Source organism: Orycteropus afer, unplaced genomic scaffold (assembly GCF_000298275.1).
Source record: "Orycteropus afer afer isolate SDZICR_OR568_19922 unplaced genomic scaffold, OryAfe1.0 scaffold00070, whole genome shotgun sequence".
Taxonomy (NCBI): Eukaryota; Metazoa; Chordata; class Mammalia; order Tubulidentata; family Orycteropodidae; genus Orycteropus; species Orycteropus afer.
The window spans coordinates 8,613,147-8,629,173 of NW_006921657.1; the positions used below are offsets into that span (position 1 = coordinate 8,613,147).

A 16,027-nucleotide genomic window follows, 5' to 3' on the forward strand; every position below is an offset into this window, starting at 1 on the left:
TCTCATACTCCTGGAGCAGCAGAGGAAGCAGGAGAGTCAGGAACAGGAGGAGGACACGGAACATGTGGCCAACTGCCTCCCTGAACAAGGGCCTCCTTTGTCATGAGACCAGAAGAAGCTGCCATCACTGAACATTCTGATCAAAAGATTCTATGGAAGAATCCTGATCAAAGACGGGATCATGTAGAACAGAATTTCAAATCCTCATGGAGCCCTGACTCTCTGGGCTATGGAGGGTGGGTAAACATCTGAAACTACCACTCTGAGAAAATCTTTAAACTGTAAACCAAAAACATCCCCTGAAATCTTAAAATGAAACAACAGTTTAGCTTAACTAGTTAAGAATGTCTGCCTTGAACATAATGGTCTTCTCAGATCTATCTGTAGGGGATCAAACTGACAACAGCAGCTCAAAAGACAGGAAACTTATAGGGTAGTGAATTTATGTTACTGACGGGGAAACACTCAGAAAAGAGGGAGAGAATGGGCGCTTAACTCGAGGAATGTGATCAATGTCACTGAACTATCCATGTTGAATTGGTGTATATTTTGCTATGTATATTCTCAACAATAAAAAGTAAAACAAAATTTTTTTACAAAAGTAAGTTTTTACTTACAATGAGATTAGAAAGTGTTGTATCAGGGAGATGGTAAGCAAACATTTCAATCTGTTCAGCAGTTGGATGAAGACCGGCTGCCTTTAGCAAAAGAAATACCAACCATTAGTGGATTTAAAAAAAAAAAAGGACAAATTTTATTATTTCAAGATAGAGCCCTACATTCAGTTAAGCTCTCACCAAATGAGTTAAATGCCAAGAATTTGGGTGAAATAGAGAAAACCATCATCACTATACCTCTTAGTACCAAGCTAATGAGATAATTTAGTAAAACTAAAAATGATGCCCATGGAGTAGTCTTCTGCTCACATTTAGTCATATTTCTAAAACTGATGACTAGTATACTACCAAAAACTGCTTTCCAGTGTAAATTCTCCAAGTCTCAGTTCTCCTAACCAAACAAAAATGAAAAAAGAAACCCCAATCTCTTTAAGTAGAGAAATAAAATGGATATATATACATACATACATGAGAAGATGTCTAAATTAGAGTCTATTATCTCTTTAGCTGTATAACTGCAGTGTTAAGAAATTACCACAGGTGAATACAAGGAATGCAGAAAAAAACAAGAGAGAGAAAAAGGAATGGGAAGAAAAAGAGGAAAGACAAGAGATACGAGGCAATGAGGCATCAGAGGAAGGAAGAATATGAGCAAAGAACTGTGGCCCATGGGAGAAAATGGTGTGCCATATACCCTGAGAGCCATCCAGGAACCTAACCACACTTTTAATAAAAGCTGCAGAAATTATCTCAATCACAGCTTTCCTCCAGGAATGCTTTCCTGCATCATGTAATATACAGTCCCTTTTACCCAGAGTAACTGCAAACTGAGATGAGCCTTGTAAGTGAATTTAAAATTTAAACTTAAATTTAAACTATTTTTAAAAAGTTATTACTGTGTTCTTCTTTATGAGGATGGAAATTTTGGTAACAGATATCGGTGATGGCTACACAACTAGATGTTGGCTGGCTAATATAACTGGTGTCACTGAATTGTACACGGGAAAAATGTTGGGCTGGCAAATGTGTTACCTGTATTTTCACACACACAAAAAAAGTGATTTTATTTAACGTAAGTCCACCTCTGACTCATTAACTACACTAATCGAAATTTAACTTCGTCCTCATTGGCCTAAAGGTATTTTGCTTAGTGCTACTTCCTCCACACTCAAGGTTTCTTCTACATTCTGTCTGCGGCCTGCACGTCCACCTCAAGTAACTATGCCTGTTCACTGCTACTTGATTCCAGAAAGAACTGGAAGGAAAGGCAGGTTAACCAAACTCGTTCAAGCTAGGTCTTATACTTGCACATTGTTCTCTGACCCAGGAGTCTCTATACCACTAACAAATCAATGAAGTAGGGTTTTCATCACACTCACACACACAATTTTTTTTTTTTTTTGAGGTTTATTTATGTTTCCAAGTATCTGAGGCAAGAGTCTGAATGGTGGGTGAAAGAGGGAATAACAGTACTCCACAGACAATTAACACATTACACCTTACCCTTATAGGTTCCACAGGTCTAGTCAAAATTTCCTTCAATAAATTAAGGTCTTCACGATTCATTGTTGTAACCTCTCCTTCTTTAAATTTCGAGCCAAATCTACCAGCTCGACCAGCAATCTGCAGGGCTTGAGAGGTGGTGATTGGTTCTATTTCTTTCTCTCCCTTTTCATTAATACTGGGCTTTATAAGAGAATAAAAAATAATTCTTCTTATGCTCCTGAAATAGAAATAAAAGTGATCTCACAGATTGTGTATGAAAAGACTTCAATCACTTGGGTCATCACATAAACCCTCATTCCAGTTCTAGTGGAGGCCTACTTGCAATCTCACCCACCATTTAAAACATAAGGAAACTTGAAGAATGTAACCAATGTCAACAAATTATACATGTAGAAATTGTTGTATGTATTTACCACCAAAAAAAGGAAAAGCAATTTGTTGGTAATTCTTCTTCAAATAGTATTTTTCAACAACTATGTGAATTTACTAAAACTCATTAAACTGTATACTTAACAAGTAATTATGGTATGTAAATTATCCCTCAGTAAAACTATAAAAATTATGTATTTTTTTAACAAATAATCCAAACAAAGTGTTCTTAGACTACTTTTAAAAAGTTGACTGCTATTAATGACTATTAATAGTTCTATGGTTCTTAACAGTACAGCTGCCTTGATTACCTAAAGAAGAATAATTAGGGATAACCTAGTTAACCCTAGGATAATGGTTAGTCTCACATACATAATAGACACTCAGGCACCTGTTGATTGAGACACTGAAATCAAACTGAGGTAACATAATAGGTTATCAGTGGGCTCAAAAGCCCTAGTGCCATATGGTATTTTCTTTTTATTCCCTCAACACGTACTTGCAAGATAAATCTCAGATCTACACTAAAATATAAGAGCCCTGGGTGGTGCAAATAGTTAAGTGCTCAGCTGCTAACATCAGGGTTGGTGGTTCAAACCCATCCCGTGGCTCCGCAGGAGACCTGGTGATCTGCTTCTGTAAAAATTACAGCCAAGGCTTCCAGTAAGATGACAGAATAGGCAGACAAGCTTAACAGATGCTCTTTAACAAAGAAAAGATAAATCAATTAACACAGATACAGGAGATAATCCTGGAACCCTGAGCTTTGAAAGGAAGGATATAGAAGTAGATCAGTGCCTAAGGCATTTGACTGCTAACTAGAAGACTGACAGGTCAAACTCACCAGCCACTGCTCAGAAGGAAGACTGGGCAATCTACTTCTGTCGAGATACTTCCTCAGAAACCCAAGGACAGGTTGCTATGAGTCAGACCGACTTGATGGCAGTGAGTTTTTGTTTGAGTAGAAGAAACTGAATGAAAACAGTGCATAAGGAGGCAACGGAGCTGCAGACTGTCAGCAATCCTGACCGCACAGTTTGGATATTTCTAATCGGTGTTAGTACCTGAGAATTAACATAAAAATCAGCCCTGCTCACCAAGGACCGCATGGACAACTGCACTCGTGGCTGATGATTAAAAAGGAAAATAGCAAAGAATGAGACAAACTGAGCTGTGGACTTCTGGTTGTCCAGAGGGCATAGCCATCTTGAATGTTTATAAGTGGTTTGGCCATTTTGGATATTTAAAGCGACAGTGTTCTTGTTCAGATTCCAGGGACCTAAGAATAGGCTCCATTTTCCAAGGGCAGCACAGATATCTTGGAAACTGACAACTGGAAAGGAGACAGGTGGTGAGTGCATAAGTGCTGCCAACTAGCAAATAGAGGGGCCCAGTACCCTGCTTACTTAGATAACATTCAAACAAAACAAAGAAGATGAAAATCTTGGCAAATCACTGTAACATACAATCACCAATTAAAAATAAACACAAAAATGCCACAATGTCTCAGAGACAACAGAGTATCACAGTCCACACAAAGAAGCAAGATAAAGCAGTAGAAACAAAGGACCAGGATGCAGACCCAGAACACATACTTGAGGAAGCAGCAGCACTGGAACTCCCTGAGATAAGGAACTCAAAAGAATTTATATTTAGGTACCTTCAATGGATTGAGAGACAGATCAAGGAACACACTGACAAAATTAAGGAAAACACAGACAAAACCCGAGAACAATTTCACAAGACAGCACAAGAACAAAATGACAAAATAAATGAAAAAATCAGAAATTATACACAATCTACAGAAATGAATCCAGAAGATCAATACTAAATTTTCAGAAATAGGTAACACATTGAATGAGCAAAAGAGCAGAATTGAATCAATGGAAGACAGAATTACTGAGACTGAAGACAAATCCTCAATACTTCTTTGGAAAGGCATCAATCAGAAAAAAGATCAAAACAAAATGAAGAAAGCCTAAGATTCATGTGGGATACCATCAAGAGGAATAACCTATGTGTAATCTGAATTCCAGAACAAGAAGAGACAAATAAAACCACTGAAAACACTGTCGAAGGTTTGTTGGAAGAGAATTTCCCTAATATGATGAAAGATTAGAATATATCCATTCAAGAAGTCCAATGAACCCCAAACAGGATAGACCCCAAAAGAAAATCACCAAGACATATCATCATCAAACTCACTAAAAAACCAAAGATAAAGAAAGAATCCTGAAAGCAGCATGGGAAAAACAAAAAGTTACCTACAAAGGGCAATCAATAAGACTAAACTCGGATTTCTTGGCAGAAACCATGCAGGCAAAAAGGCAATAGAATGGTATATATAAAACCCTGAAAGAGAAAAATTTGCAACGAAGAATTATATACCCAGCAAAATTGTCCCTCAAATATGGTGAAATTAGGACATTTCCAGATAAGCAGAAACTAAGGGAATTTGTTAAAACCAGACCAACCCTACAAGAGAAGCTAAAGGGAATCCTTCGGACAGAGAACCAACAACAGCGAACAACAACTGACCATTAATGCACATAATGACATAACCCAGAAACCAACCCAGTTACGGAACTATCCAAACTAAAATAAGCTTACAATTTTGTAAACAGGGAACCAGAGTCATCAATTGGCAAATGAAGACAACTACAAACCAAAAAGAGGGAAAAAACAGTGTAGTTCAGAACTTCTAAATGCTGAGGAAGTCAAGGCAGAATAGACTATTCTAACCTATTCTAAACTTGTGAAGAAAATTATAAATCACAGGGTAACCTCAAAGAAAACTGATAAACTGATAAACCTTCATACCAAATGAAAAATTACACCCAAGAAAATCCTATGGGGCAGTTCTACTCAGTCACATGGGGTCATTATGAGTTGAAACTGACTAGATGGACACCTAAGGACCCCTGGTAGTGCAATGCCTAAGGCATTTGCCTGCCAACCAGAAGGTTGGCGGTTCAAACCCGCCAGCCTCTCTGCAGTAGGAAGATGAGGCAATCTACTTCTGTAAAGATTTATTGCCTCAGAAACTCAATGGGAGTTACTATGTGTCAGAATTGATTCAATGGCAGTGAGGTTTTTTTTTTTTTTTTAAGATGGACACCTAACAAAAACATACTATAATACCCATTCTCCTAAATCAAAGTATTTGGTCATTCTAATGCCGATCAGAAAACTGAAAGGAAGGGAAGAAAACAACAACAACAACATTAAACCCTATTAAATACAAATTACTTACAAATTAAGTCCCATGCCAATTGCATCGGTAGCTACTAGGATTTTGCATGGATCATTGGGATCATTAAACTTTTTGGCTTGAGCAAGTTTGGTCCCTGAAATAAGAACAAGTATAATACAATTATGTTACATCAGTGTTCTCAGTCTTTCACTACATTACACTAAGTGTATTTTGGAAACTTTCACCTCCTGCTCATTCCACTGTTATGGATAAAACTCTCAATGTTTCAAATGTATTTCTTTACATCTTCAATAGAGGCACTTATCCTTTACTCCCACCCCTTAGACACTCCCCCAAGTAGCAACCCAATCCCTTTCCACACTAGCCTTACCATTTCTGAGAACATTTACTAACAGATTTCAGGACTACAGCTTGAAGGTTATGACCAAGTCCATCTTTTAATGACATTTTGGTAGGAAAATCATAAAATTAACATTTAAAATACAGTCTATTAATAGCAGCAAATAACAAGAACTATAATTAATTCAAAAACACTTCTATTCCCACCAAGATGAATGAAAGAAATACTTATTTTATATGATCTATACACCAAAGTACTCATCTACTAAGCAGCTTACTTCAATATTTTTTACTGTGTTTTCTATACATATCTTGACATAAACTCCAAAAGGAAGAGATTTCATATCTCGTCATGATGAAAGTCAATAATTACCAGGTGGGAGGCTGCCATATATCACAGCTGATTCCAATCCCCGAATTTCAATCTGGCGACTCACAGAATAAATATCATTCTTGCTAAAACACACAATACAGTCCCCAGATCGAAGATTATCTAAAGATTCTAATGCATGATCCAGAATAGAAATGGGGGTGAGCCTGTCATAGTTCCGAACCTACAATAAAGACATGAGATTGTAAAATAACACACTTAATTCAGTTTCTTGTGAGTATTGAGACATCTGCAAAGCAATCAAGAGTAGCTAAAACTGACAGATTCCAACATTTTTTGAGGGAAAATATGAAACAGCACTTATTTGGAAATTACAAGTATTACAATCAGTTCTCATGGGCACTTCTAAATTAGTAGAATGTTATACAATGTTTCATAAACCTTCAAAGCAACTTCACATACATTTGAATTTCATGGCAACTTAGTAATAAATTCAGAAGGGTTGTTAAGTGTGATTTCCATTTTATGAAGGAGTAAAAGGGAGTGCAAGAAAACCAGATTTGAGGCTTTTCCCACTTCTAGCCTTTGGTGATCTGCTTAAGAATGCAAAGGTAAAACAACAGCAAAGCCCAAAATCTCTTCCACTATATCCTCTGTCTCACTCTCAAAGCTGAGCACAAAGCTAAAAAAAATTTGTTGTTGTTGTTGTTGTTGTTATGTGCCGTTGAGTTGGAAAAGACTCATAGCAACCCCTCCTTGGGTTTCCGAGGCAGTATCACTACGGAAATAGATTGCCCCATCTTCCTTCCGAGGAGTGGCTGATGGGTTTGAACCGCCAGCCTTCTGGTTAGCAGTCAAGTGCCTTAGGCACTATGCTACCACAGCTCCAAAGGAAAAAAAAAATTTTAATTAAAAAAAAAAAAGGTTTTTTAATTTTTAAAAAAGGAGGATTATAAGAAAACCACTAGTCCCTACTCTAGGGATTTTAGAAAGGGATACAAACTGTCCCCAGCATTTATATACATATGAAAGGCCCCAGTATCTGACACAGAGATCTTTGAAAACTACAAACTTTTAACTTGCCATTTTGCTAGGCCTCAAACTTCCAACATTCCTGATTTAATTCCAAACAGATCTGCTCAAATCCCAGAAAGTTTGGTCAAGAGAAGAGGAAGGCTCTCCTGTACTCCCGCAAGACTTAGGGTGTGATGGCTGCTCCACGGGCACTTTAGAACACGAGGTTCAGCTAAATATGCATGACCTACTCAACCATAAGGAAATCTTGCCACTATCTGGGGCCTATGAAGCCACTGCATCGGTCCTCTGGACCATGTATTTGGTATGCCACCTTCAGAATGAAGCACATGATCTAGTACCTCCACCTCCTCCCCAGTCGTGTACATGAGCTCAGTGACCAGGTCAATAGCAGCAGATTCTCCACATAAATGGACTTCTCCAGCACAGAGTCCTATAAACGCAAGATTGGGATTTTTTTTCAATCTTAAAGATATTAATATTAAATATGCAACACTTTACTCAGCAAATATACATTTGATTACCAATCGCTCTGCAGCTTTACCAAGGATTTTCACAAATTTCTTTCTTTGGCTCATACCTTAGAACATCTACTTTCTCAAGGGCAATGATTATCTCTATTTTTAGAAATCTCAGGGGATTTTAAATTACATTGGCCAAGGGTTTGAGTCAGCCAGGATTACAACCTGAGATTTCAATGTTCAGTACTGAACTTTAACCCTAGACTTCTGTTTTTCTGATTAGGCTCCATGGAATCACTGAGGTACCTGAGAGGTTGAGGGGCTGGAGGGTGAAAGAACTCCAAGTTCCTTACCCCGAGCAGATCCACTTTCATCTGCTTTAATAACAGGCTTCATTGTATACTCTGAAGATAGAGCTCAGCTATTTGTTTTCATATTGGAAAACACCTGCCCTACAATATGCTGATCAAAAATTCACTCCAATATCAAGCAGGAAAAATGTTCATTCTGTTCATGGACTTCAAGAACTCCACTTCCAGGAGTCTATCCTAAAGAAATAATAAGATCAATAAATAAAAACAAAAAGCTATGGCCACAAAGATGCCTACTGCAGCATTATTAATAATAGGGGAAAATGTTCACCAATATGGTAACAAATTACGATACAGCTCTTCAATGGAAAATAATCCAGTCATATTTGTAAATGTCTAAAAAATGGCTACAAAACAAGAGAATGGGAAAAAGCAAGATACAAAATTAAATGTTTACAAAATACCACATGCACAAGAAAAAAACACTAGCTTGAAATACACTAAAATGTTACTACTAGTGGTTGTGCGTCTTATATGGTAAGATTTGAGAACTAATTTGAATTACCAAGTTATGCTAATTTTTAATAGGAAAAAGGAATTTCCCAGTATTAAAATAATATTTAGAGAACATAAACTTACACCTTAGCAGTCAGGGCTTTTTTGTTCAAAGTATGTAAGAAAGGATCTAGCTAGCTCTCCTGGCAATGTCAAGCAGACAAACGCAGCTCGGTGCAGATGTCACTACCCAGGTTTAAGAATACCAACCTAGAAGTGCTCTGGTCCAGGCCCATCCTCTAGCTGGATCTTTAATCATTTGAATTTCATCAATCACAGCCACTTCATCTTAAAATAAAGAAGTTATCATGAGCAATACAATCTACTTAAGCAATATTATAAACAAATTACAACACCAAAACGCAACCTTTCATTACCACCACCATCATCACTGTAGTAGTAGCTAATGCTTACTGGGTGCTTCTTACAGGCTTACTCTAAGTGCTTTACAGTGCAACTCATTTAATCCTCACAACAAACCTACGAGGTAGGTATCATTATCTCCAGTTTACAGAAAAGTAAACTGAGGCCCAGAGAAGTTAAGTCACTTGCCTAAGGTTCCAAAGTTAAGTGTAGGGATGAAATTCAAACCCAGGCTGTTTAGCTCCAAAGTCCATAATCTTCACCACTACGTTGCACCAACTCTAAAACTGAGCAGGTTCATCTGTCCTACTTTCTGTAATCTCAGAGGCAGCCTGAGAGTCTCCCTAACAAGTATTAACACATCTGATAAGCAGAAAAATAATTATCTCTGCTTCCAGGAATAAGGAGTAGATAGCCTTGCAGGAAATGAAGCATCTCTACCACAGAAACCAGACTGTTCTCAGAAGCAGGAAGTGAACTGGAGGATGTAATTCTTTGGGCTTCAGCTACGCTCATTCATAAGGGTCTTAAGCCTCCTCACTAGGGCAAAAAGTGGGGCCCCATCTTATTTTCTAATGCCAATGTATGTGTTAGAATCCCAACTCCTATACCTGTGGATGTAATCCTGTTTGGAACTAGGGTTTTCTTTGTTATGTTAACTAGATTATACCTGAGTAATGTTGATGCTAATTCTGATCACTTCTGACTTATAAAAAAAAGCTAGATTAGACACGTACACACACATGCACACATATAGAAAGACAGATGCCATGTGAGGATTCTCAAGGAATGCCCACAGCTACCAACAAGAAAGGAATCAACAGGGCCAAGACCCTTACTTGGGCTTTTAGCTTCTACAATCATGAAAAATAAAGCTCTCTTTTATAAAGCCACCCACTTGCCCTAGCTGCACTACAACAGCACTAGCTAACAAAGATATAGCTATTGGCTGCTTATTGTACCATTCTCTTATTTCTCAGTTTTTAAATTTTTTTCATAATAAAAATCATATTTCACAGAGATATATTTTAAAATAAAAATCCCACTAAACCATAAAGTTTTTTTGCTTTGTTTTTTTTTTTTAATGGATGATATTAGCATTTACTTTTCAGAAATGAGACAGCTGCTCTCTAGCATACCAGCTGCTAGGACTAATTATTTCCATGAATCTTTGGTTTTCTTCATTCTTCTTTGCTCTGGACGAGGAGAGACCCATCGTTGCATCCAGATGGCTGCCTGCAAGCTTTTAAGATCCCAGTCGCTACTCACCAAAGTAGGAGGTGGAACAATGTTTTGTGTAGTATGTTATGCCAATTGAGGTTGATGTCCCCTGCAACTATGGTCCCAAGCCCACAGGTTCAACTACTCGCTCCCTCTGGGTAGCTGGCTGTGGCCAAGAAGTGACTACAACCTTGTCCCTAAACCATAAGGTTTTTTAAAATGACATATACGTACAAGGAGTTGTAACACTGCACATTTCAACAGTACAAGCCACGTGGGCAGCCTGTTTCCCATCTGGCTCTACTGTCACACGCTCTTCACCTGTTACCAAGTCACATGGCACCCCCTACGATGAGAAAAAGAAACCAGAATTATTTTCACCCTGAAAAAAATAGCAAGAAGAAACCTGAATGTTAAAGACAGAATCCTCTCTATTACCATCATATTTATTTAACAACTGAAAAAAAGTATTCCCCACGTTTATATATTTTTATATAAAAAATAAAATAAATAAGTAAATAAAATCACTCTCTAACATAACACAGACAAATTTGGAAAAATCTCAAATGAGTCAAATCCTCAGCTAACAACAAAAACCCATAAAAAATTATAGCAGTTTCATTTTTTAACTTCGTAAGTTCTGTACTTTTTGAGTTTATAAAAACCAATATGAATAATTTCTATAATCAAAAATTTAAGAATATAAAAGCCTCCTGGTATTATGCCCTGAGGACCAACATCGATACTGTGGTCTATCAGAGTAACCAACCATTCTGGTTTAAGATTCCCCAAGAAGCAGGATTTTCGGTGCTAAATTCAGGAAAGTTCCAAGATAAACAGGACAGCTGGCCACCCTAGTGGCCTAAATCTCATTATGAGAAAACAGCAAACATATCCAAACCGAGGAACAATTTATAACACAACTGACCTGTACCCTTCTAAAATGTAAAGGTTATGGTACACAATGGAAGACTGAGGAACTGCCCTACATTAATGGAAACTAGAGACATAACTAAATACAACGTGAGACCCCAGACAAAATCCTGAACCAGGAAGAAAAATGGGTAGCATAGTGCCTAAGGCACTTGACTGCTAACCAGAAGGCTGGCGATTCAAACCCACCAGCCCCTCCTCGGAAGGAAGGTTTGGCAATCTACTTCCGTAGTGATATTGCCTCAGAAACCCAAGGAGGGGTCGCTGTGAGTCGGGTCTGACTCGACGGCACATAACAACAACAGCTGTTTTCTGAGGAGGCAGAAAAAATGGGCTCAGAGAGTTTCATCTGTATCAGTAAAATTTTATTTCTTGATAAAGCAAATGAAGTAAACATGGCAAAACATTAGGATCTGATGGAATTGGAAAGGGGGACAAAGTTATCATGTACTTACCTGTACAAGTGAAATAGTTCATAATTTTATATTTCATTCATTCTAATGTGCACATTTTTTCACATTTTAACATCTTTGAAATCAGAACTCATCTTAAGAATTGGGCATGTCAGAATTCAGTTGGCAGCATCTTTTCCTTTCTTTAAAAAAAACAAAAACACACCTCACTGCCATCAAGTCAACTGCGACTCATAGCAAGCCCTCCTTGAGTTTCTGAGGTGTTATCTCTATGGAAGTAGATTGCCCAATCTTCCTTCTGAGGAGTAGCTGGTGGGTTTGAACCACCAGCCTCTGATTAGCAGTCAAATGCCTTAGGCACTGCATATAAAATAATGGTACTTCTTACAATTGATGGCTTCTTAGGTTCGATGACATACAGTAATTTTTTGTTCACAGTAAATTACTAAATATGACTTCTCCCCAACTCCCACCTTTATTCTATCCCCATAAAATATCACAAAAAGAAAGATCAGATACTTGGTAATATACTGACAGCAGTATTAGTCTTTTCAAAGATCTCATGTGCTAGCAATTTTAAAGGACCACAATACACTCCAGATTTTGCTGACAAGTATTTCTGGATTGCATGATAAGTCTTTCCACTGTTTGTGGGGCCCGAATGGAAGATTATCTTCCGCCGTATGGCTCTGGCTTCTGGGTACCTAAAACATGAGTAGAGAAATGGCTTAATTCCACTAACCTCAAATCCACCTTGGCAAAGCTGTCAACTGAAAAAAATTCCAAAGGAAATACCCACTTGACACTCACAAGATAGCATCTTTGAAAAACTAAACAGGTTTCATATTCACATTAAAAGGACTGATTTCTAAAAATGGCATCTACTAACTGTTCTAGACAGAAAATCAAATGTGTATTAATTTCTTGGATATTTTTCCCGCTTTAAAAATCCCTTCATCGCCAAAGTTCTTTAAAACAAGTCTAAACTGCTAACCGCACGTAAATATGTTCCCATCATCCCCAAAGCGCTAAGCTAATGCAGGCTTCTGAATTTCAGGGTAAGTATGACTAAGGCTTCTGCTTCTGGCCATGATGAATAACTGGTACTGGACTCGCCCTTGCACCAAAACCAAGTACAAAACTGGACAAACTAAATGTGGCAACTGTTTTGGGTATGAACAAGAAGCAGTGCAGGACTACTATCTCTGAAAGAAGGGTGACTGGAGATGAGCTCTACTGCATCACAGACAGGAGGGCACAGGGAGGGGGTCCAAGAAGAGAACCAAAGTCCCATTGCCCTGAGAAGGCAAAGACCAAGTTCAGAGCTGAAGAAGCAGCTGAAATTGGAAGGGCAGAGTGTGAAAAAGAAAGGGTACAGGGAAGGAGAGCTCTGAAGGCCGTGTGGGGGTTCCACGTGGTCCTGGGCTGGGCTAACATGTGTGAGACTTGGAGAGATCTAGCAGAGAGCAGCTCGCTACAGAATGGAGTGGAAAGTCTCAAAGCAGTCACTGAGTGCTAAGAGATGTGGGAGTTCCAGCCAGCTGAGACACCAGAAAGGCCACACCTTAGAAGTAAAGATGACAGTCTAACTTAATGGCTACCCTAGGTCTATATTAGGAGCTTTGGTAGCTTAGTGCCTAAGGCATTTGACTGCTAACCAGAAGGCTGGTGGTTCAAACCCACCAGCCACTCCTCGGAAGGAAGATGGGGCAATCTACTTCCATAGTGATACCGCCTCAGACACCCAAGGAGGGGTCGCTGTGAGTCAGGTCCGACTTGACGGCACATAACAACAACAACAACAAAGGTGTATAGTAAGGAGGCCTAAAATCAAGCCTGATCAGGATCAAGGGGAGCCGCCAGTTAACTGCCAACCAGAATTAACTGCCAGTTTTTCCAAGGAAAACAATATAATCCAGATTCTTTACAATTTATCATCGAGTATACAATAAAAAATAAAATGATTACTAATCTCCCAAGTCAAGAAACTAAAGTATCTCAAATCAAATGAAGACACTAACCAGTTTGGTGGTATTCTTAAGTCACTGATTTTACGCAGATCATCCTTACACTCCAACACAGGAAATATCTGTTTTGCATGTCTCAAGAAAAATGGAAATAAATCATCCACATGAGCTGTAAAATAAAACACTGTGTTAACATGTGTAATCTACATGTTATCCATAACTGAAGCTGGTGGAAACTTTTTCTTACTGAGCTTAGTGAAGATGACATTGTCAGCATAAAAAGAAAAATCCTGGAGGAGGCAGCTCTATCCTTTTCAGGGATCTTCCTCTATCTTACGTTCCTCCTAATTTCATTATTATTTTCTAAGAACACAAAAAACTGTCTGCCAACCACCATATTCTAATTATCTACAGCCAACAGACAAAAATCAGCATAGCAAAAGTTAAGATAAAAATAAAGAATCTGGATATACACATTAGAAAGGAAACTTGTGATTTTAAAACATTTAACCATTTTAAAGCATGTAATATTTTTTAAACACTGTTTGTGATTTTTCAAAGATCACAGAGACACAAACATAAAAGTAAATTAATTCCTCAGCAAGAATTCTCCACACCACAGTGGCTCTGAGCCAAGGGTGGGGCTATGTCCCATTTTGCTTTGTATCCAATTTCTGCTCAGCACCTGGCACAAGGTAAAAGTTTAATGGTCAAATATATTTTAAAAACATAACCAAAGTCAAACTGCCTATGGAAATAAAGTAATAATGTTCTTACTTTTTTCTTTTCTTCTCTTGTAGCAAGAGGTTTGTCCTGACATGAGAGAGAAAGAAGCTAAGGCAGAAACAAATCTAATCTGCTATGTGCTGATTCTATCTAGTGTGAGAGCTCATTTCACTGAGGTAGATACTAAAACGCAGCAGGGAAAGGTGATGGTAGATCAAGGCCCCAGTCCTCAAGTCTAAGACATATGGGTGATTTAATAACTGTTGTTGTTGTTATGTGTCATCGAGTCGGACCCAACTCATAGCGACCCCTCCTTGGGTTTCTGAGGCAGTATCACTAGCTCAGAAAAAAAAAACAAAAAAAACTCACTGCCATCGACTCATAGTGACCCCTCCTAGGGTTTCCAAGGCAAAGTATATTACCCTATCTTCTTTCTGAGGAGTAGATGGTGGGTTTGAACAGCCAGCCTTCTGGTTAGCAGTCAAGTGCCTTAGGCACTACACCACCAGAGCTCCTAAGTAGCTCAGAGACCCACTATATAAAGCAAAACGACCTAGAAAGTCTTCTATCAAAGCACTGAATTATTTATAGGTAATGTTACTCAGACTTGGTACCACCAAACTGGTTAATGTTAGGTGGGCCCAGGGCTGGTGGCTGCTTTTCGCTTGGGGGCCGCTCTTTATTAAGGCTGGGACCTGAGGTAGGCAAGCCTGGGGCTTGGAGGCTGCTTTTCACTTGGAGATGGCTCTATATTAAGGTCAGGGCCTGAGGCAGGTGGGAGGCTGCTTTTCACTTATGTGTGGCTATTAGGCCAGTGCCTAATGTAGGCAGGCCCAGAACTTGGAGTCCAGGGCCTGAGGTAGGTGAGCCAGGCTTGGGGGCGCCTTTTCCCTTATGGGTGGCTCTATTTTAAGGTCATTGCCTGAGGTATGCAGGTGCTGAGGGGTTAGGAACAACTAAGGGAGACGAACTTGTCTGTCAGTTTGTCATCCTGTGGTGACTTATGTGTTCCTATGAGACTGGAGGGTAAGCCACCATGTTGCAAAATGCCAGCATGGCTACCCATGGTGGGCAGGTTTCAGTGGAGCATCTGAGCTAAGACAGATCTGAAGAAGGAAGAGGCCATTCACTTCTCAAACAATTGGCCAGTGAAAACTTATGAATAGCAGTGAAACACGGTCTGATATATTACTAGAAAACTTTATGAACAGCCCTGAAACACTGCCTGATATAGTGCCAGAAGATGAGCCCATCAGGTCAGAAAGCACTCAAAATTTGACTGGGGAAGAGCTGACTCCTCAAAGTAGAGATGACCTGAACAATATGGATAGAGCAAAGCTTTTGGGACCTCCACTGGCTGATGTGGCATGACTCAAAATGAGAAGAAACAGAGCAAACATCCATTGATAATTAGAATAGGGAATGTATGCAGTAAGAATCTAGGAAAATTGGAAGTTGTCAAAAATGAAATGGAATGCATAAAGATCAATATCCTAGGCATTAGTGAGCTGAAATGGACTGGTTTTAGCCATTATGAATCAGACAACCATATGATCTACCATGCCGGGAATGACAAATTGAAGAGGAATGGCGTGGCACTCGTTGTCATAAAGAATGTTTCAAGATCTGTCCTGAAGTACAATGCTGTCAGTGATAGGATAATATC

General features: G+C 38.8%; 1 protein-coding gene across 1 annotated transcript in view; it reads right to left on the reverse strand.

The window, feature by feature from the left end:
* SUPV3L1 (Suv3 like RNA helicase) overlaps nt 1-16,027 on the reverse strand; it is a 38,157-nt gene that overhangs the window by 4,896 nt on the left and 17,234 nt on the right. The window contains exons 4-12 of the mRNA XM_007940722.2: nt 13,690-13,804; nt 12,204-12,372; nt 10,557-10,668; nt 8,949-9,026; nt 7,753-7,844; nt 6,419-6,599; nt 5,746-5,839; nt 2,121-2,340; nt 618-698 (exon numbers count right to left, since the gene is read on the reverse strand). Of these exons, the coding sequence (XP_007938913.1) occupies nt 618-698; nt 2,121-2,340; nt 5,746-5,839; nt 6,419-6,599; nt 7,753-7,844; nt 8,949-9,026; nt 10,557-10,668; nt 12,204-12,372; nt 13,690-13,804 (1,142 nt within the window). The remainder of the gene's footprint in view (nt 1-617; nt 699-2,120; nt 2,341-5,745; nt 5,840-6,418; nt 6,600-7,752; nt 7,845-8,948; nt 9,027-10,556; nt 10,669-12,203; nt 12,373-13,689; nt 13,805-16,027) is intronic.